The sequence below is a fragment of the Ammospiza caudacuta genome, chromosome 1 (genome assembly GCF_027887145.1).
Source record: "Ammospiza caudacuta isolate bAmmCau1 chromosome 1, bAmmCau1.pri, whole genome shotgun sequence".
Lineage (NCBI taxonomy): Eukaryota > Metazoa > Chordata > Aves > Passeriformes > Passerellidae > Ammospiza > Ammospiza caudacuta.
In genome coordinates this window covers 33,953,276-33,976,906 of record NC_080593.1, presented here as the reverse complement: position 1 = coordinate 33,976,906, position 23,631 = coordinate 33,953,276, and the positions used below count along the sequence as shown (strand labels likewise).

General features: G+C 42.2%; 1 protein-coding gene across 1 annotated transcript in view; it reads right to left on the bottom strand.

Annotated features, from left to right (window-relative positions):
- SNX10 (sorting nexin 10) overlaps positions 1-22,502 on the bottom strand; it is a 35,082-nt gene extending 12,580 nt beyond the window's left edge. The window contains exons 1-3 of the mRNA XM_058804418.1: positions 22,481-22,502; positions 6,713-6,768; positions 1,382-1,468 (exon numbers count right to left, since the gene is read on the bottom strand). Coding sequence (XP_058660401.1) covers positions 1,382-1,468; positions 6,713-6,736 — 111 coding nt within the window. The 5' untranslated portion in view covers positions 6,737-6,768; positions 22,481-22,502. The remainder of the gene's footprint in view (positions 1-1,381; positions 1,469-6,712; positions 6,769-22,480) is intronic.
- Positions 22,503-23,631: the final 1,129 nt, after the last annotated feature.

Sequence of the window (23,631 nt, the reverse complement as noted above, 5' to 3'; positions counted from 1 at the left end):
CAGCAACAGACTAGGGTGGAGGCTGGCTGGGGACTGCCACTGAGGGACTGGCTGGGCATTGGCTACTTGGTGCTGAGCATATGTTCCCATTTGCATCACTTGTCTTTCTACAGTTTTATCTATTTTTCTTTTAAAATTTATTCGTATTGTTATTATTACTATTTAATATTATTATTAATGTTATTACTACATCTTGATTATTAAACTGTTCTTATCTCCACTCACAGGTTTTCTCTCTTTCATCCCCAAATCTGCTCCCTCCAACCTGCTGGTTGGGCAGGGGGGATGTGAGCAAGCAGCTGTATGGTGCTTAGCTGCTGGCTGGAGTTGAATGAAGACACACTGGGTCTAAACAACATCTCCCCAACTCAGCAGTCACTGAGAAAGCCTTAATACATTTTTATTTGGAGGCACTGATGTCTGTGAAACAGTAATACAGCACTCACCCTACCAAATCTACAGAATTTCTATTTACCAAAAATGAAAAATATAATTGCTTTGGAAGTGGTACTTGAAGCACATTACAAATTTAAAAGTTTCACAACTCTGATTGCCACACAGGAGAGAAGTGCTTATCACATAGGCATTTAATAAGTCATCATTTGACTGCTTGGTCTCATACAATAACTGCTTAACTCTTCCACACAATAAGGAAATGCTTTCGGTCTTGTGCCAAACATTAATCATGTAACTTGGTGCTCTCAAATACCTTCATTTTACACTGCAGTTAAAATGCTTGGATCTAGATTTGGCAAATTAGGATAACATCTTCCACATGTGATCCACCAACGAACAATCAAGAAAATAAAATTATGTAGGACAGATTTATGGCAGAAAAGCACCATAATGCCAAGTGGACTCCCATTAACATATGGTGGACTACAATCACAAACGCAAATGCAACCACTGCACACATCCAAGCACCACTAAATTAGTATAATATGAATGTGAAGGTACACTGAAAACAACCACACTGCAGCAACCAATAACTTGGCAAAAAGAACTGAGGACAATTTAAAGTACAAATAACTTGAAAAGAAAGTTGTTTTCCCATGAATACCTGAACATCAACATTCTTCTACATACAGTAAGTTATCACTGTCTGTAACAGTCTTCTAGTTGATAGGTAGAGCTAAGGATTGGTTGTTGCAAGACACTGTGGAATGCACATGTGAGCACATTAAGTTCCACCCCAGCTCTGCTAAACCTACGAAGTGGCAATTGGCAAACCCACTTTACCTGTTCCACTGCATCCCAGTTGTTAAAAGGAGAATAATAGCCTTCAGCATCCCAGAAGCAGAAATTCCATTAATACCCCAAAGACAACTCTGGCTTGGACAGAAACAGCAAAAAGAATCTGTTCTCATATTTTTATACTTACGTGAATAAATATCTCATAGTCTATGTAAGAATGCCATGAGTCTTCTTTCTGTATCCTGGGGTCTCGCACCAAGACAGTTACAAATTCCTGTAAGTGCATAATAAAAATCAAGCAATTAATTTCAGAAGACAAAGGCAGCCTTAAAGACTCTCTTGATTGTTCTGCTGTTCCACAAACTACTGAGTCAGATTAAAAGCTGAACTGCTGTTTTATTGAATTTTGCAACCCTATAAATGGAGAAGCATAAAGCAATGAATCATCTGAGCTACACCACATGCCTGGGAAAGTCCCTGCCAAATTGCTAGCTGAAAAGGAATATTTCAGATTAAGTAACACTGTGCAAAGTCATACATGTTTCATGCATGGGAGACAAGATCTTGGCAGGGACAAACTGAAAGTCTAACATTCAAAGTCACCCATGTAAAGGAGAAGGAGGCAGGTAATTCAGGCTTTTCCCACATTTGTAATCAAGACTGACAAAGAGCACAGCTGCAGATGTGGCATTGGGGCATTTCTGTTCCATCAACCTGCCCAGGGAAGCAACACAGCTACACTGCAGGGCAAAATTCCCCATTTTGATGGGACAATCATATAGAGTACTTGTTGTAGAAGTTGTCATATCTAGCTTACTTACTCATAATTTCTACATTTATGTAATAATTTAGAGGGGTTTCAAGAGAGAAAGAGAAGGCCTGTGGACGTTACTGTAATGTAACACTAATGGGAATTGGAAGAGACTGAAGAATTAAATGTTTCTCAATACTTTCAGCTAATGATCAAAATTTTGTTGTAGAAAAAACAAAACCAAACCAAACCCCCAAATCCTGATAAATCTGTATATTCATGCTAGGATGGAAAATATTCCTTTAAAATACAAAGGTCAAAAGTGTGCTTAAATACCAGCTACTTCTGGATGACATGTAAAGTCTGCCCTACTCCAATTGCATAAATAAGCTATTCACCCTAAAAGCTAAGCCAATCACTTAGCAAAGACTTAAAGAAAAGTGTATCACTTTAAGCAGTAGATGTATTCCCCCTGAGAAGAAGGCACTGCACAGGATCTCCAGGTACAGGAATCAACTGTGGGAGGAATGACAGTATCTCTGGTAAAAAAAATGCTTCTTTTTAGTGCATATTTGCATAAATCAAGAAATCTTGAACTAGAAAACTCTCCAAGCATGTCTTCCTATGTCCAAACCAAAGACACCAGAAATAAAAGCTTTATTCCTCAGCCAAGTATTCTCCCCTAACACACACCTGCATGTAGAACCATTGCAAACCTTCAGTGGACTGACAGGAGAACAATAGCAACCTTGAAAGATGAAGATACACTTTTTCCTGGACAGCCATTGTGCTCTGTAGGTAGCAGAGAGACATTCAAGGTCTGGATGAAATAATTTCCCTCCCTGATTTCCAGGCGTTACTGAGATGGGGAGCCTGTGGCCTGATGGCTGGACACAGCTTTTGTTTTTATGTTACTTAGCCCAGCTCCTGGTCCCAGGGGTGTTTTCTGTATAATTGGTGGTTACTTTTCTGGTGAGTATCATGAACACCTTGCTAAATAAAGCACATTTGAAAGGCTCCTCCTGCCACCTCTGCTGCTTCTTTCATCGCTGAAGAGCACCAGAGGGCCAATTCTCCCCTGCAGCTTTTTAACCCCATGCCAGCATGACACAAGAGGAACAAATGATCAGAGCTTTAATCATTCTTACCAGCTGAGGGTCATGCCTTTACTTTTACAAAAACACTAGTAGGGCCTTATGAGGAAGTTATTTCAGCTCCAGAGAAGATATTCAGCAATGTGCTGAACACTGGAGAGGACACCATTTTTGGGTTGTTTTTCTCCACCTGCCTCACTGCCTGTAGTATTTACCATACGTAGGTAGGTAGGTAGGTAGGTAGGTAGGTAGGTAGGTAGGTAGGCAGGTAGGTAGACTTTCAGACCCACTGTACCACCTTTTCATGCCACAAGGTTTTGTCTTCCCCAAATTCCTATTTCCCTGCATCCCAATCTTCTCCAAAGCTGCAACCACTTACTCAACATACTTTCTTTCCTTTGCTGAGCACTGAATGCATCAGTCCTGCAAGTAGAAGAAGAGAAATTATGCCAAGAAGCTTCGAACAGGACACTGCACTCATTTTCCCTTCAACTGCTGCAGCACAGGAGTCACAACCTCAGGCAGCCTGCTTATAACCTGACCTCAGCCTCCTTCCTCTCATTTACTGCTGTATCGGCTTCTTGTTGACTTTTCTTGTGTCCAGGTTCCCCAAATTACCCCATTTCCAAATAACCTTCCATAACCTTCTCCTTTGTACAGAATCAAAACAGTCTTTGAAGAAAAATACTTCTTTCAAACCTTTACAGTACCAAAGTATTGTGATTAAAAGTTGCTATTGGATATGCTGCTGGTTAGCTATGGTTTACTTTGCAAATCATTCCAGACCACAAGATTTGCACTGGAAAACTTCTGTACACTCTTAACTTGCAATTAACTAGTCACTGAGTTTCAACAAGGAGAAAGTTAAAACCCTTCAGACTCTACCTACCAAAGAAATGTGACCTGCTGTATATGCAGTGGCAGGAAGTGTCTAAGCAGTAAAGAACTGAGCCAAGATGAAAAATGATGTGCAGAACAGCAGAGCACCTCAGCAAAATGCAGCCCTCAGACACAGTCACTGTCAGCTTTGATTTGAAACACTAGGATTTCAACAGAAGACTGGGTCTTCCTTTTTTCCCCCCTTACTTCTTCCTTTTTTCCCCCCTTACTTACCGAAAAAATGACAATACTGAGTTTAGAATGAAGCAAGATATACAGTAAGCAATTAGAAATGAACAATAAAAATGTACAGCCTGTCTCAAGATTTAGGGTTACTTCCCCTATTTATCTCTTGAATCCAGGAAGTGTTGTTCCCATTACAGATTTTGCTGCTCTGAAACAGTGGCATTGCACATGTAGACTGTTCCTTCTCTTGACCTTTAAGTCTTCTCCAGAATACAAGATCCCACTAGGAAAACAGCATTGCTCTAATCAAAGCAGACTAACCACGCAGTATAAGTGGTGATCCACTGCCAGAAAAGGTGCCTATGCTTTTGCATCCCTAGAGTAAAGGTCAGTATTCATATACAGACTGTGTTATGGTCCAAGCAGAGTTGGGTGGCAGAACACTCACTCCTCTGCGAGAATGCTCCTTTGCTCAGTGCATCCTGCATTCACTGGTCACAAACAACCAGGAGATTACAGCAATTCTGGGTAATAACTACCTTTTTCCTCTCTATGTATTCCACTCCCTCCCCATTTTGCTATAAAACTGAGGACACTCTCAATAGATAAGTCTTTTCTCAAGGCACTGTCCACCTGGGGGAGGTGATGCTGACCTCTCCCTCCCACAGACCACTTAAAGACTAACTTAATCATCACAAAACTGCACCGTAGTCCAGCTGTACAATATGGGAGACTCAGTACAAAGACCGCCAAGGTTTCAGGGACTTTTTACTTTTGCCAGCTGCAATCCTGTACAAGGTGTCTCCCCCCATTGCCCAGTGCTGCTTGCTTTTTCCAGAACTGCAGATCTATCTAGCTATTATGTCACATTACACATATTTTCAGTTTTGTAATTTCAGTTTTGTTTCTTTTTTTTTTCTTGGTTGTGTTGTTGGGTTTTTTTTTAATTGAGGGGCACAATATATGCATTTATATCAATGCATATTCAAGAATATGTGTCCTGTAATGCTTCAGAGCAACAATTCTCTCAAAACCGAAATTTGCTGTTAAAAGTGTCCAGGCTTGGGCAAGGAGACCTCTTGCACTGGAAACAGTATATACTCAAAAGAAAGGTACTGGAAGATGTGGCATCTCCATTTATTCCTTTTCTCTGGAAACTACTAAATTCAGAGGCAAACAATTGTCTGTCCAAACTGCTAAAGCTATAGCTTTGATACGGAGCCCAGCAGCCATGCTGACCTAAACATCCTCATGAATATTCAGAATCTTCAAATCTGCCCCAAAAGCAGTCAGAACTACTTAACAAGCAGGAATTGCAGAGCAGTTTCTCTGGCTGCATGTGCTAAACCAGCCAGTTTAAGCATGGCACTGGTGGTATTTTGCTACCCTGTCCTCAAGGCCAGGAGCAGTCCAAGTACATAGGGTCACACATAAATGACAAAACAGCCAAAGTGACACCATATCTGGATTACACCTACTCCCTCATGGTTACAGATCCATGCAAAGAACATGAGTGTTGACAGGAGACTATAAGGACAGCACTGAGGTCACACAGACACAAGCATAGAAAAACAAAATGTTCCATTTTGAATCTGCCTCAAAAGGAAAAACAACCCATAAAGGCAGCTGAAGCAAACACAATAAATCTTTCTCTTTTAATTTTTCTGTTTCTTTTTTTCTTCCCCTTCTCTCTTTCCTTTTCTTGGATATATTTCTGCATAATGCAATGGATTCCTCAGAGAAAAGGATGAGGCAGAAGCCTTCTTATACAGAATTTGACCACAAAAAATGTGCCTTTCTCAGAAATCTCTTAACATTTTCCTACTAGGAAAATAGGAAATCTGACATGGAAATATCTATTTTTAATATTAGGGGAAAATCTGCCACAAGAAGGAGGAATAAAAACAATCTCACATTGGTTGACTACTTGTATTTAATCATTTCAGCTGCATTTTAATTCAAATGTCTATGCTCAAGACTGTATCAGGTGATGAGCTTGTGCTCCTATTACACATGTGATTAGTCAATAACCCCTGAAGAGTAATTTTCCACAAAGCTTCCAAGAAAAACAGCATATCCCATCAGGTTGCCTGTTAGTAAAAGGATCAGCAACAAAGGACATGGGACTTTTCATGCTGTGGATGTTGGCATCTTCACTCCATGCATGCTGTGTAGTAAGGCTGATAAGAGACTAAGAGCTGAGACAAAATAATTTGTTGAAACTTTTAATGTTCATTGGACTGAGCAGAAGAGAACATGCAAACAGGATTCTTGTGGTCCATGCAGCTGATAATCAGAGCTCAGATCCAGATCCAACCATTGTCCCTATAAAACATCTAAAACTGATAAAAAGAAGACTCCATCCAAATCCTTCTCCCCTGTCTCAGTGTCTGAACCCTTTATGCACAGTCACTTACTCTGAATGAATATCTGATTCTTCTACCAGATTTTAACAGAAGGAACTGGCACTGCATCATTCCAGAATATTCTGTATCCTGGCAACTAAAAGTATGAAGAATACAACCAGTCTTCTCTAATCCATGCGAATTGTAATGAAATTAAACCCACAACTTGAATCCTTTTTTATTAAAGCTTAGATACCACTTACCTGTTTTTCATGTTTTGGCGTCATATTCACTGGTTTGTTGTAAAAAAAAAATCAACCTGGAAAAAACAAAACCAGAATAGACATCAGATTGGTATTTAGTAGTTATTTAAAGGTCATTATCACTTTTGCCCTTTATTAGTAGACAGTGGAAAAAGCCAGGCTTAGTGCCATATATGGCAGAAAACACATTGCATTACCTGTGTATCTCAGACTTTATTCATTTTTAAAATAATCCCTTTTTAGAAGCACTGGGCTAGTCCCCTTCTCTATATATTTGTCATACTTGACAGTCCAGTTCATCTCTGGAAGTCAGTGCTTTTCTTCTCTGCTCCAAGAGCCATCTCAGGGCTCATCCTCGCACCCACGTCCAAGAGCTCTGCTGAGCCAGCATTCCCAGTGCTCAAACACAGCCGAGGCAGCGCTGCCTGGGCCTCACTCGCAGGGAACCAAGAACAAGTCTGTGGGACTGCAGCTGAGGTTCAGAGACCCTAAAACATCTGAGTCAAAAGAATCAAATGCCCATCTCGACCATCTTCCTCAAACTCAGAGAAATGGAGACACAAACTGCTTGATCCCTCAGGAGAGCTAAAACTCAGGCTAAATTTCACAGCATCTGTGTTTTCAAATCTCCATGTAGGGAGGGGATAATCAGATCAAAATGAAACATCTTGTCATTAACTTATATTTTAAATCTCCTCTTTTGCTGAAAATCCCAAGAAATCTTTAACTGTGTCTGCAGTCCAATAAACTGGACAGTTTGCTCAGGACAGGTGCCCACATGGGAAGAGTGGGACAGCTTTATTTACTTGCCAGGTTATATACATACTACCTTCTGTTTAGTGACAGAGCTTGAAGCTGCTCTTGTTATTATACAACTACATATTTATGTCAAGTCCAGCCAAGGAGCGCTGAACACCCCACCCCTGACCAATGCCTCTCACAAAGACTGTCAAATAACAAACCCCACCCATTTTAATAAAACAGAGCACAAAGATAAGCACATATACACTTCTTGGACCAGGAAGTTACTCTGGAACAAACAACCACTTTGTTGTCAAATTTCTATAGGGTCAGTCATATCAAAATAGGATACTCTGTTTCCAAATAAAAATGACCATACATAAGACTTCATCCTAAAGGGTGCCATTGTACAGTTCCCATTTCCACAAAGATAAGGCCATCATTTCACTTCTATAGCTAGAATGGTAGTGATAAAGTAGGAATAACAAAAACATATTTAAATATTTTTTTTTTTAAACTCCATTTACATATGCTTAACTAGCATGTATGTTCCAAGCTGAAGTTATAGAAGAGCACTCAAACACTTCTTGCTGCACAGGCTCAGCAGTGTCAAGCCTCTCTGCAAGGTGGGGGTAAAAATTTGGCTCACTGATGCTAACTGCTGTTAATGCAAAAGTATATTATAAACTTTCCTTTTAGGGAGATAATTAGCTTTTTACCTCACAGGAGGGCACCAGCACACATCACAGGCCTTTCATGGAATTGCATAATCATTTAAGCTGTCTCCAAGATCATCAAGTCCAACCTTTGACTGACCAGTACCTTGTCCACTATACCATGGCGCCAAAGCCCATGTGAAGCTGTTTCCTGAACACCTCCATCCACCACCACACCCTGGGAAGCCCATTCCAATGCTTAACAACCCTTTCTGTGAAGAAATTCTTCCCGAGGTCCAACCTGAACCTTCCTTGGTGCAGCTTCCCCTGTCACTGACTTCCCCTTGTCACCACCTCGTGCTCTTCCCCTGTCACTGGCTGATCCCCAGGCAGCTCCAGCCTCCTTTCAGGCAGCTGTAGGGAGCAATAAGGCCTCCCCTGAGCCTCCTTTTCTCCAGGCTGAACACCCACAGCTCCCTCAGCTGCCCCTCGTAGGACTCAGCCTCCAGACCCTTCCCCAGCTCCTTGCCCTTCTCTGGACTGGCTCCAGCACCTCCATGTCCTTCACAAGTGAGGGACACAGAACTGGACACAGGACTCGAGGTGCAGCCTCACAAGTGCTGAGTACAGACAAAAAAAACAGCTATGTTTGGCTTGGGCTGTTTGAAGAAGATTCTTTGTGCTATCTCTCCCCACTGAGTACAGCTATAAACCCATATAGTTTGATGTAACTTCCCCCCCTTTCTTGTTTGAGTGTGCTGAGGTTTTTTTTCAAAATGGCAATGCAAAATTTTTTTTCCAGTTATGTATCTTTATTCCATCAAATTCTGCAGTGTGTTTCTCTCCTGCCTCTAAGCTGATTCAAGTGAGAAATTTTACAAGCCCAAAATATCTCATTCCTAACACTGTTAGCAAATGACAAGGCTGAAATAGCACGTTTCATTCTGTCATCTGTTTTTCTAATGACCGAGTTATGTGTTGGTACAGGTTAGCAAGAACGGCTTAAACTCCAAACAGCCACCACGATTTAAAATATTTAATGGCAAAAAATTAATATTTCAACACCAAAAAGCTTCCTAAAATATTTAAAATACATCAGTTTTTCATCAAGTAATTCGGAAAAAAAAAATCAATAATGGAAATGCAAGCCCCCCAAGGCTGCCTTCTTTCACTGATTTCAGTGAGATTGCCCAGTCACACTGCAGCCACTTGCAAATATACTGAATGCAATATTCTGTCTGGTAGCAAGACATATATTTGGGAACCTCTGTAACACATAGAGAAGCCAGTGAAGCAGAACACACAGCAAACCTAGTGAAACTTCTGCTTAAGAAGTTATCTTTGTATCTTGAGAAAAAACTACTCAAAATACCAGTGATGGAGAAAAACAACCATCAGAAGACAAACAGAAGGCTTTTGGTCTTTTTACTCTAAGCAAAATTTCCTCTGACAGGGAAATGAACAAGTGCTGGGAAACAGAATCAAAAAAAGCCAGTGGTCGGTCTGTAGTTTTGATAAAACACTTCCGGCTGAGGGTGGGAAACCTCCCCCACATTGCTTTGAGTAAGTTTTTGTTCTGCTTCTGATCCATTATCAGTCTGAAAACTTCTCTTTTTTTTTTTTATTAGTTTCATATACTGTATCAACCGCTTCTTGCAGTACATATTTTTTTGGTTCTCAATTGCATAACCAACAAAACTGCCAGGGAACAGCTCCACAGCTGCTAACAGCAACCATCCAAAAGCAAAAAGATTACGTAGGATGAATTGCCATACTTCCTGTGCCTGAAAAAGAACCAGGAAGAAGAGGGAGGAAAAAAACCACAAGTACTGCAGTACTTTTCTTAGGGAAAACAGATAAACTGCAGTGCTCTTCTTAAGGGTAAGAGATAAATAATATCAAGTATTATATTTTATTTCATATTTTAGAGATTAGTTTCTATTTAAAAATCTAAATTAAAACAGATAATCTAACATTACTAGGGATATACACTTTTATCATGTAGATGGACTGCTCCTGAAGGAGGAAGTGATTCCTCCCCAGCGTTCTCATACTGAAAGATGAAAACTCAAGCAGTAGTGCAGACAAAAACCACATCAACTTGCTCTAAGAACAGCATGAACAAATGCCAGCCCTCCTGGCTGCCTCACCAATAGCTGTATTTAGCTGCACTGAAATTTTACAATTTCACTCATTACTGGGCAGTGACCTATACAATATCCTTATCTGCCCTGGGAGTGCTCATGCATTCCATGTGGTCAGTGTTTCCTCTCAAGGATAAATGCTGCTAGTCAGCCCATCCATCCATCCATCCATCCATCCATCCATCCATCCATCCATCCATCTTTGGTTATTTTTAATCATATAACTAAATGACCACCTTCAAGCTTTAAAGGGTAAGTGTGATTTAGTTTTAGACCTTGGTGATGATTCAAAGTACTATCCAGTCATAAGCAAAGTCCTCAGCTGTGCTTTCGGGGTTGTTCCCACTATCAGTATCAAATGAAACTTTAATTCAAGGCTTCAATATGACCAAGAAAGAGAGAAAAATTGAATCTCTAACTGCTTACAAGTCTTTCCTGCATTTTGTGGTTTGCTCACCTTAAGACTCAAACAAAGTCATAAAAATTTTCATTTAGAGCCTGTAGAAAGTTCAGCTGCATCCATACACGGAGCTCACTGTCAAAGAACATGCCCATGTGCACCTGGCCACACTATGTTCCTGAAAGGCAAGCAATCTGTGTGGATTTGTAAGGAAAATACACAGGCGGGGTGATGGTGGAACTGGGAGGAACAGGAAGAATAATAAAGAGACGCTCTGGAGAGCTCAAAAAACCCCTACACCTATAAAAACACAGCATTTTGTGTTGCCAAATTGACCACATCCTAACACAGCTTGGCATTTACAGTAATTTGATACATGGCTATCACAGAACTACTGCTCTTGTTGATGGGAAAAATCTTATTCAGATGCTGCTCCTCAAGCAGGGACTTTCAGTCGATCCAGAATAACTCAAACTCAGCATAAGCTAATGCCTTCTACTTCACCTGCTCCATTTAACACCTGGGGCCAACCCAACTGTACTGATCAGACCCATGAGTTCACTTCTGTTCCTCACTGTCCATGAACCAGATGGTGAGCACTGAAACTCCACACTGTGCAGGTCACAGAGCATATTTCCTCTTTTCATCTATCCTGATGGTAATATGCCTCACCCTCAGCAAATTACTGTAAGGATCTGTTGGTCAAAAGTGAAAGGAATATGAAAGTCATGAGCATTTTCATCTATACACAAGTCTGGGGTGTGCAGCCTGCTTAGTGAAGTCCACAAAATGAAGTACCCCTTGAGCAAATCCTTCTCACTTCCCAGGATCAAAGTACCAGTTTCATCAGTGTTGTATCACAGTAGGAGCACGATCACTTCACTGCTGAGAAAAAAATAAGCACACTGTCTAAACTGCTTTTAAAAGAATGGGAGCTTTCCAAACCACCAACAGAATTCACACACCTTCCTTTCCACCACAATACAATGTAGAAAGACACTGCCAAATATCATCCCTTTGTGGCTGCACTGGAAATTCCCAGGCACTGTTGCCAAGATGCTTAGTTAACTACTCCTTCCTATGGAATTTCACCTCACTTAGTTTTTAAACACTTTTTTATGGCCATGAGGTATAAGACAGTTTCTCCTTAACCATTACATTAGCATTTCTCCCCAGTCAGCCATTCCCCTGTCTTGCAATCTTGCTGGCTAGTAAGACATGTTTTACCAGAAGGATGAATCTGGAACATTAAAAAAGGAAAAAAAAAAAAAGACAATAGATAAGAAATTTTTGTTTGTTTCAGAGGAACTTGACAATCAAAGAGTTAATGAAAAACACTAATTTCCCTCTGCCCTCCAAAATAAATACATCACAAGGATTACAGTGTCAGGTGTGGGTCACAGATTTCCAATTACAGTGGTATTACACCACGCTTTCAGTTGCTTCAAGTTAATACAATAGTGCTGGACAGCAGCACGAGTTACGTGCCAAGCCCTTCTGAAACCTCTAAAAGCCTAAAGATAAACAAGGAAGAAGTGCTAAGAAATCTATTCAGAGTAGGAGAGAGCTATTCAGATGTTTCCCCATTCTCTTTTTGTTGTTGCTGATGGGTTGGTTTGGTTTCTGGGAGGGAAGAGCGTTTTGTTTGTTTTTTCTTTTTCAGGCTCAAATTTCAGATATACCCACAACCAAAGGACTTCATGGATATTCTGCAGCTTCAGTGGGTTGATGATCTCAGAGGACTGCTATGGTTTTCTCTTAATAGAAGCTACTGGTAAGGCTAACACAGGCATCTTGGGATTTCAGGTAACAACTACAGAACAGTAATTGTGGGTCAAATCACTGAAAAAACAGTACATGCCAGAGCTGGTCACAGTAATTATTAATTCCTCAGGGCTAATGCTTGCCACTGCTTCTGCAGACAACCAGGGGGCCACTCAGAACTTTCCTGCAGCTCCAGCTCCTGTGTCTTCCAGGCAGACTGTCAAGCTGGTCTGCCATGGGAGCCTGCCTTTGCTACTCTTTCAAATTTTTATGGTGCCTAAGATTAAACTATGCAAAATTATTTTTGTGCCATACATAATCGCAGGTTTTGTTGCTAGGACACTTTCAGAAGGTTGACAAAAAAATAAGGCAGTCTTTGAAGGAAGCATTGGTGACCTTCAAGGTAAAGTTTCAGGAAGTAAGCTTGCTCCAGGGAGCTTTTGAGATTCCTTAAGCTAGGAAAAAATCAATTTCAGAAGAAACAGCAACCTTGGCAAACTGGCAAATCAACCATCTTTTCAGCTGTACTCAACATGGAAAACACACTGGACAGGCACTAGGCTTCTTACTGATAACATACACAAAATAGGCACACCACTGGCACTGAAACTACCTCTGAGAAGGGAAAGAAGCAAGTAATTTCCAGGCTAAGCCACTTGCTGAGCAGCACTGTGTACTTTGCAAGTGACAGCTCCGTTCAGTTGCAGAAGCGACGAGTGAGGATGTACACACTGTGCACAAACCATACACATATCTTACAGGGTACACCAACAGAGAAAGATAAACCTGCCCTAGGTATTTATTACATGATGCAAGTTACAAACAATACATCAGACAGCTGTTACTTTTAGAAACCAACAAGGTGGGGGTTGTAAAGAGACTAACATCTCAGCACTTCAGAACATAGATTAAATTCCTAAGAAAAATATTAAATGTTCCCGAAGGAAGGTTCAGAGAATGTATATGTCTTTCTTTCAAAAATCATATTTTTCTCAAGACTTAAGTATTTCATTGCATAAAATAAAATAAAGTTACCTTAAAAATAGTATCCTTCTCAAGGTATCTCTGTAATAATTAATTTTTATTTATCACAGGAAAAGAAGGGCTGATGGAAGCTATATCTTTGCTGCTGAGTAAGCAGAGCAAAAGTCAGCAAATACTATGCAGTCTTATCACTACATTTCCTTCTCAGTCTCTAAGACGCAGAGGCTGCCATCACCTGACCCCTTCCTTCCTGACTTACCCGCTGAGACACTTTGAATCTCATGTACCAGAAATTTCTCATTTTCTGCTTATTCAAAATATTTTAATTTATGATACAATTTTTGTCTGCTGCTTGAATTGCTGTTACTTAGCACTACACGTTCCAGCTTAGCTTTTTTCCTGCTGTGGATTTCCTTATGCTATCAAAGCATCTATTTTTGTGATGTGTTACCTGCTCCAATCCAGGAAGTGTTAGTGTTTGGTCTTGTGCCCAGAGAGGAAAGTAAAGCAAAAGTTATAGTTTTGGCTGCAACCACAGAATTAGAAGTCCCAGTCTCATGACATGGGTCTGGGGAGATGGCTGGGAAAGACCCAGCACAGATATAGTAAAAAATGAAATGAACAGCTAAGCAGTAACATCCTGAGACAGACTGATCCTAAGTCTGTAAGTCTGTGTAACTGCAGCTTAAGACAGTGGGTAAGACAGGAAATACCGCAGTCAATATAGTGTGCCCACAAAGCATTCTGATCAACTCTCTTCAAACTCTTGTGTTTCTTGTGTCTTCTAAGTTGACCAAGCCCATGGCAGATCACTACAACAGCGCAGCTGGATCAGATATCCAGTCCTTCACACTATGGCAATTCACTCTTTGGGCTCTCTTCCCCTGAAAAATGCATCAGATGGCCCATCACTGATGCAAAATCTTACTGCTGTCACATTTGTGTAGCTGCAGACACATATTGCACTACTTTGTGGCCTGGGTCTATCAACCATCAAATTAACCAATAAAGAATGTATTAACAGTGAGTTCACTTGTTCAATGGGCTTTGTTACCTTTCTAGAAGCTACTCTGTGCCAGTGGCATGAGAACAGTATTTTGGAAGCAAAGGGCTTCTGAATAGTGTTACTTATTACTAAAGCAGGCAATTCTAAAAAACAAACAGTGTTTGGCAGGAGAAACTTTTCATGAGACTGACCAGTAAGAAAAACAAGCTGAAGATCAGTGATTCATCCATTTACCTAGATTTTCTACCTCTCATTTATTTGAGAGATGTGAATTTTATTGTTTTCAATAAAACAATAAAATGTTTTATTGTTTTAAGATGTGATTTTTATTGTTTTCACCCCACTGCTGCACCCTGACTTTATAAGACTCATGTCAGCTTTTGGCCAGTTCCTGGCATAAGAGGCTTACCTGTGATGTGGCAAATTTCTTTAAGAAGTTGTGAGAGAACAGCAGGAGGCATAGCAAATACACAAAAATGGGAGGGAGAGAAGAAAAGCAGCACTTGACTGCTCTGCCATCACAGCCAAGTCAAAGAAGTTGCTGGTCAGCCTGGAACAAACACTGCTCAAGATAAAGTGGTAAGAGAAGCAAACGTTGAAAACAGTGTTTGCAGGACAAGTAAGGTTCACAGCTTGCTTTCACAGTGCCCAAACCACGTGATGTTTTTCCAACAATGAATTCAACTAGACCACTAAGTAGTCTGAACAATAAATTCTGCCTTCAGTAGGAGAAAGATTTCACACTCACAGAGTAGATGCTGCTGAAATGAGCAGAATGCACAGATCTGTATAGCAAGTCTATGGGAAAACAGTGGACCAAGAGGAAACTGGTTTGTGTTAAATAACACTTATTCCAAGTTAATTTCTTAGTCACTGTCTTTAAACACAGAAGATATACACTAAACTTTTGGAAGTCCCAGACTGTTTTCTGCTTGTGAGCGCTTCAGAGGCAAATACTGTGAGAAAATGCATATGAAGTCACCAGTTGAAATAATTTATAGTCATAAACAATGTCCCAGAAGTCCTTTTCTTTTGCAACACTTGCAACAGGCCTAGTCCCATTCTTTTTGTTACCTGTTAGGTTTAATTTACTTCAGGCCAAAAAAAGCACAACCCAGTCTTAGAACAAGTATCAATTCATACAACCACACCTTTAACTAAACCAGCTGAAACCTACACATTTTGAATGGATGTATTAGAAGTATTACTTCATGATCCTACAGTTAAACCCATACCAAATATCCATCACATGGCTGGAAGGATCTGATAACCATCAAGAGATTCTCTCTAGCCCTACTGGTTTGTAGAAACACAGTGATGTTGCAGTGATATTGCTTTTCAGCCCAGCTCTCAGAACAAAACCACAATCACAGCACCCCAAAGAAACCAAGGGCCCAGACCAAGCAGGAGCAGAAGGTACCAGCTACCACACACCCCCTGCAGCTGGATGCCCACAGAGGGAAGCTCCACTGCAGGTATCCAGCCTAGACCTCACTGCCAGTAATTTTTCTGCAGAACTGACACAAGTAGGTCACTCGGTGTCACTGGAAATGTAAACAACCACTACTGAGGATGCTTTTCCCCTTTATAGGTGAGTTTCAAATCCTGCACCACATTATGCACAGCAAGTGTTTTACATGCTCAGAAAGCATTCTGTGAAGATAGCACTGTCCTTGACAGGGTCTGTATTATTGTTCTAGCAGAACAGGAAGGAAAATGGTTAGACTAAAAACAATACAACTTTTGTAATTATAAAAGCTAGTTATTAACTGACCACTGAAATCCAGAATTTCATCTACATTAAAGAGAGAATAAAGCTATTCAAGGTTGGAAAGTTATCTAGCTTAGCCAAGCCTATGGAGAAAATGCAGCACTCCTTAGAATTTAACTTTGCCAGAAACCCAGTGAAAGGGCAATCATATACATGAACCTACATGATTTTTTCATAACAAATTTCTATTTCAGATGGTCTAGGACAAGTCAGTTTACCACCCAAGGTTGGAATGACAGAAGCTCTAGTGATCCTCAGGTGGTCAACATAATTCTGGAGTGCCAACTAGTGTTTACACAGTGATGTTCAGATGCTGTAAGTTCCAAAGCCTTCTTTTTCAAGCAAACCAATAGGTTTGCTCAAAGAGAAGATATTTAATGTGTACAAGTCGCCTTGGTGCAAAGGATCTGTGACTCTGGAAATCCTGGAGAAAAAGAAAGAATACTTTTCTGAAAGAAAATTATTGCTTATGCACATATGCTATAGCATAGGATATTACTTTCCCAGTTTGACTGAAGCCTAAAGATTGCCTTATGTTTTCTTAAAGATAGTCCACAGGACTTCAAATTATCTTTATGGTTATCTTGCATTAGTTACAAGGTTTGGTGCAAATATTGATGTTTTCCTGAGAAAATCAAGATATTTTCTTTGCAAGTTGACCCACACTATTAACACCAACCTACCATGGTTTGCATCAAACCCCTGTAATTCCTCTGTGGATAGCTCACAAAAAAAGACCTCAGCTGGGAGAGGATCTTGCATTTCTACTCTGAGGTTTAGCACTGGATTACATCCTATTGTTGACATCTTTTTCCCAACCAGCACGTCAAACAGATCTTCCAGCTCAGCATATTCTGTGATTCCTCTTCATCCACCCCGAGAGGGGGAGACAAGGGGCTTTCTCTCATCTGGGATGAGCCATTTGCCTTCCTGCCCCCCCAACTCCAAACAGTCACACCTGCAAACAGTGGCCAGACAGATCTAACAAATGCCACGTAGTCCTAAATCCTTGGGGAGCACAACAACTCGTGTCCCAGCCATTAAACATCACCCTTATTATTTCACATGCCTGAACACACGTGAGGGTGTCTTTGGGCTGTGCATGAGACAAGGCTGTTAGACTCAGCTGTTCCCAAAGCACGATTGCAATGACACTGTGTGCCAACGTGACTATTTATACACAAGCGCCTGGCACGTCAAGGCTCTGGCATTATCAAGATGTTCTTCAGTGCCTTGCAGATATGTCCCTTCTCCCCATAATCACTCCCCAACACCTCCACTGCCACCTCACCTTTTCATATGTCATTAGTAGAAATTCATTTCTTCTGGGAAAAGACACACTGCTCTTGGGAAAACAAAGCCTTCCCCTCTGGGAAGACAACTGAAGATCTCATTAAAACAGAAGCTAAAGTTATGACTAATTTAAAACCACACATCACCATTACACAATTAAAACAATGAGACTAATAGAAGGCAGAACTTACAACCTGGTGACTGCTGCTGTACACAAGAAGCAAGGTAGGTGAGCAGCTAGGGCCTCCCTGAGGGAAAGGAGGAGCAAGAACTGGAAGGATGCGTGGGCACCACGCAAACAGAGGTCAGAGTAAATTACTCATTGTCAATTCTACAGTAAAAACAGAAGCTTTATTACAGAAGCAGAACAATTGGCTTTGAAACATGGTTTTAGCTATAAGTGAGTGCATCTTCCTAGACATCTCTGGTAGAGAAGAAAGGGAAAGAAAGAAGTAATTTTCTTAAGCCTCAAATCCTTTCAATATCAGGAAATAGAAATTCCTCCACACCACAAAAAAGTAAGTATGGAGGGTAACTGGCTTCCTCTTTTTATGCACAAGAGGGAAGATCCATAATGAAATCATTCCTTGTTTACCCATTCTCAAACAAATGGAACTTGATGGTGTGCATCCTGCCCCTCAGCTCTGTGACAGTCTGTAACACCAGGCATATGAAGATGCTGGAGCAAAGAGAAACTCCCTTCAGTCCTTCAAGTACTTCCTTTCGGGCCAGGCCCACAGAGTGATGCTTTTTGCAATAATTTTTTTCAAGGTTCATATCTGTTGATGAATTCACCTGCCATACTGGGAGACAGTTTGACAAAAGTCACGCTGAGGTGCCAGTGGGACAACGTGCAGTGCTGGGGTACTGCAGACACCTTGAGCAACACCTGCACAGCATCAAACTAGAGACATGCCCTGTTTAACTGCAGACTTTCAGCAAAGCAGCAGAAAACAAGCAAGAACGCAGTATGTATGTTAGTTATGTCTGTACCTGAAGTACTGAAGGAGTAAGCACACCAGGGAGCAAGTCAAGGGCCAGCACAAGGGCTGGCAGACCATGTGGGCTCCTTTGTCTGTGGAGAACAGGCCCAACAAAATCAGAAAGGAAACTGAAACAAGGAACCCTGAGGATATTTAAGGATTCTGTGAAGACATTTCACTAATTAGGCCTTGAGAAGACAAATACTGGTTTGAATTTCTCCAAGTTGAAAAACGATCCCTGGAGGAACACTGTGGGAATTGCAGAACCATTTGTGATTTCATCATTGGATTATGTTCCATCAGAACTCCCACTGCTCCGCCTTTTCTACAGAAATCTGGACAAGCAGGATTCAGACAGCTGAACTTAGATGTTCGTGTCTTTGTGAATGCTCACAAGGTGTCCTACTTTTCAGCTGCTGCTCAAGAAGAGGGTGGATCAACTGTGGGTCATGTGCCAGCCTCACACAAGTGTTTTGGATCCCTCGGGACAGTCACCTGGAAAGGCACCAGCCACAGACATCAGGCCACTGACCCATGCCCAAACCTCCGGATGCTGCACAGGCAGCACTTTGGTGCTATGTGCAGTGTAGATGGATTCCTCAGGAGATCCTGCTCCTTCTGCAACATCTCCCACCATGAGGGCCTGTCTGTGCCAGGGCTGCTGTAAGTGTTTCCAGCTCCAAGCTGCCTTTGCAGTCTCTCTGCTTCTTCCTTCCCTCCCACAGATGCTTGATTTTAACAGCACAGAGAGCTGTTGACCAAGCTCTCAGCAATTCAGTTGGAGCTTTTGCCAACAAGGAAATCGTGATGGCAGTCCGCTTTCTGTGGGTGGAGAGGTCACACCTGCAGCCACCAATGAAGTGGCATGACAAGATTTTTAGTTTTGCCTTCCTGTCTTTCAATGTCTCTATATATAAAATATGAATGTTTCGTAAACATACTAATCAAGGATTCTTCTGGATTTCTTTTCTTTTTTTTCCGCCTCCAAGCTGGAGAAGAAGAATGCTTACGAAAGATGTTTCTGTTCCTAATTTCTGTTCAGAGATTTAGCAATCTATGATACGAAGACCCAGAGCCAAACACTACGCAGCAAACTTGTGCATGTAACTCCCTGTAGACATGAAGCATGATTTGCTTCTCTTTTCCAAGACTTATCTTGCCAAGAAGTTGGGAAATTCCTGTAGGACACATCTTCTCTTTGTATTTTTATCGGAAGAACAAAAAAGTTGCTGAGGGTTTCTTTTTTAGATAATAAAAATATGCAAAATATTTAATGAGAAGAAATAAAAACCACAATACCCTAAATTATAGAGATCTCTTTTACTCCTCTGTTTACAAAAGCCAAAACCTTATGCATACTACACACCACACACATGGAAATAAGATCCATGTGACACACTGCAGAGATATGACACACCAAAGTTGTCACCTGTCTCATACTACCTACCTACTTCCAGGAAGCAAGAAACAGCCCCAGCAGTCCTGAGTAAATGTTCACAACTTTTTTGTTTTGTGATTTATCACAGTGTGGGTTTTTTTCTTTTGGGTTTGGTTTTATTTGTTTTGTTTTCATTTTCTTTTAAAATCAACCTGCCGGAGGAGTGCTTCCTTCTTTCACACGCATAAGTTACAGAATTGCGTGATAAAAGCAGAGAAGGTTGCAGTTGCCCAAAACGATGGCAATTAGGAAACATACTGAGCAAAAATTGACTGAAATGAGACCACAAGACTGATTCAGTCCTTTATGGTCAGAAAGGCCCCAACTTCAGCATTGGTACCCTTGAGAGTATCTCTCATTCCCCAGGAGGAGGGTGGGTGGAGGGGAACACCACACTGAAGCAAGTGCCTGATCTGTAGGCTTGGCCCAGCAGGCCAAAGGCAACGCTGCTCTGTGGCAGGGGAAATAAGCTGCCAGGGGAAGGAAGGAGGGAAGCATCAAGGAAACGTACTCTAGGGTTTCTTAGCAGCAGCACAACGGATCTAAAATTTCTGTGAACAGAGCCTTCACCCCCATTATGATGATCCCCATCTGCTCAGTGGTAGCACTGAACTGCCTTGCATCAGTCACGTCACCAGTCCTGGCTCAATGGTGACAGTCCACCAAAAGGTCACCCCATGTTTGCCAACTGATGGCTTGATTCAATGCTCCACTTGTTCTTAGGCCTGCGAATTGCTCAGTTTCACCCAAATGCTCAGTAGTTTTTGCTCAGTATGGATTAGTGCTTGGGAAGGGAAATCTGAGGACACTCAGAGCCTCAGCACAGCAAATCATTACTCATGTGCAACCTCTACACTGCACCTCTGCTAAAAGCACCTCATCACTGAAGGCATGCAGAGATCACAGAATTAGCTCAAGCAGCTACACCAGGGCTGCCTAACCTCCAAACAGGAGTTAACATGGAAAATCACAGCTGTTTTGCAACAGTAGAAGAGCAAAAATCCTTAGAAGTAATATTTTCAAAATATTTCCCTCCTTTAGAAAAAATAATCAAGTATAATTATTTTCCTAATAAAATTTAAAATAATCATCATCATCTATAATAAAGGTAGAAGTATTTCTATGAACACAACCACGGTGTACCAATGCAAGATATTTAAATTTATTAAAAGGCAAATACTCCTTAGACTCAATGCAAAATATACATTATAAACAAGAGGTTTCTGGATTTCCAGTCAAGCATCATAAATAACACCCTAGGCTGAGTCAGGCCTAATTATTACTTGCATCTTCTACACAAAGAAAACATTAGTATTTCCACTTTTCTAAAGAAAGTCCAGTATTGTGTCATTCAGGAAGGCCCTGCCTTGCATTAGTTTCAGTTTCAGTTGTCCCTAGCACAAATAGAAAAACGTCTCCCTTCACTTGAGCTATTTCTGTCAATGTGAGGCAATGAAAACTCCAGCTTCATTTTCCCTTGGGTTATGGGTGATGCGGGCACATGCCAGGTGGGTGCCTCAAACACACCCACGTGGGCCAGACCCTGATCCTCAAGAGCTTGCCTCCTCATTTCCACCTGCCTTTCCTCCCTGGAGGCTGCTAGCAGAATGAGGCAGTATTTCCCTAAAATCCTTGAAGGGCTGCGAGAACACCCAGCCAGCTGTCCTGATCTGATGGCGACTGTGTCTCGGGGTGTGACCCCAGCGAGTGCGAGACGGGCAGCAAACACAGCGCCTCAAGGAAAAGCACCGGCAGCTGCCCCCGCGCCTTTGTGCCCGGCTCCAGAACAGGACCCAAGGCAAATCCAGCAACCCTCAGCCACTGGAACTTGCTCTGCTTTATAAAATCTGTTATTTTTAATTGCATACTGACTTTTCATAGGCTGACTTCATTTGTACCTAAAAATTTCTCGTGCTGCTTAACTTGGATAACACAGAAATTTAAAAATAACATAAGACAGTCTCCTGACTAACAGAACATCGAATCGAATGTTCTGCATTTAATACAAAAGCACGCTATGATATATATTATATATTTGTATATGTATACTGCATGTTATATAATGTATATACACAACAATAACAATATGTATATATATACACACAGAGCTTTTGCACATCCCTGTGATCTTTAGATCGCAGTTGCCAAGGGCGATGGATTTGCCACAGCAAAACAAAGACGAGCGGACCAAAACAAGATTAGTAGTTGCTTAAACCAAATCTCCCGCTGCCCGGCGTTAATCATTGCCAAGGGCAGTCATTTACCGCGCCGTAAACCGCGGCGGAGCCCTGTGCCAGAGACCGGGGAGGGAAACACACTCCGAAGGGCCGGGAGCAGCCGAGCGCCGCCGCCGGGGCCGCAGGGCTGCCCGCTGGGCCAGGGCTTGCCGAGCCGCCCCTGAAACCGCTCGGTGCCACCGAGCCCGGCAGCGCCCTCCGGCACCGCAGCCCGGGGCACGGCCGCACCCCGAGCCCCGCACCACCAACAGGCCAGCCCCGCCGGAGCCGCTCCGGTAGCCCCCAGTTGTACGGAGGTCTGACACCCCCCGATCCCGGTCCCGATCCCAGTACCGACCCCGCACGGCTCACCCGCCGCCGCCGCCGCTCCTGCCGCCGCCCAGGGCCGGGAGAAGCCGGCGCGTCACCGACAGCAGGCGGGGCCGCGCTGCCCGCCCCGCCCGGGCCCGGAGACCCAGAGGGGCAGGGAGGCTTTCCTCGAACAGAGGCTGACAGTCCGGGCCGGGAGACCCAGAGGGGCAGAGAGGCTTTCCTCGAACAGCCGATCTGACAGCCGGGCCCGGAGACCCAGAGGTGCAGGGAGGCTTTCCTCGAACTGCGGATCTGACAGCCCGGGCCCGGAGACCCAGAGGGGCAGAGAGGCTTTCCTCGAACAGAGGCTCTGACAGTCCCAGGCACCGGGGAGGGGAGGAGGCTGAGCCCTGGGGTGCGCCTGTGGAGCGGAGCGGGCATGGAGGTGTCCTGTGACCTGCATCCTGATGGGATCTGCATCCTGATGGGATCTGCGTCCCGTGATTGAGTCACCTTGACTGAGTTGGGCCCCTTGGTGTTTACGACTTGTAACACCTCAGTTGTCCGCACCCCATGTGCTTTATGAGACTGCATCCTAAGTACGCATCTCGCTCCGACAGAAAAGGTCCAGGTTTACCGGGAGATTTAGAAGCCTTTTAGTTAAGGCTAAAAAACAAAGTTTAGTTAAGGGAAAAAACCCAAAGAAATAAAAATTATCCCTGGAGTTTTACAAGAAATGGCTGGACACAAGGGTTAATGCTATGGTCTAGTTGACAAGGTAATGATAGCTCAAAGGTTGAATTGGATTATCTTGGTGGTATTTTCCAAGCTCAGTGATTCTATTGCTCTGTGATTGGCAAATCAAATTGCCTAGTTTTTAAAACCTGAATAAAATATCACCTCAAGGTTTATTTTTGGCTTTACTTGGTTTCTCAGGAATCAATGTTCTAGTAAATTTATTTCCTCAATGGCTAGGTGTTAAAATTCCAAGAGGAATTTTAAATACGTGATTAATGTTGTGTGCCATCACTTGGAGATTTTCGTCGTAATAGCGTTTATGTCACAACTCCAAAACCTCGGATTCCTGGGTTTTGGAATCTGTCTTCTGAAAAACAGCTTGGCAAGCTGGGGGGAAATAATTTATCTGTGACAATGCTTGTCTCTTGCTGTTGCAGCTTTTATTTTGTGTTGGAATTTGTTTAAGAGTAAAT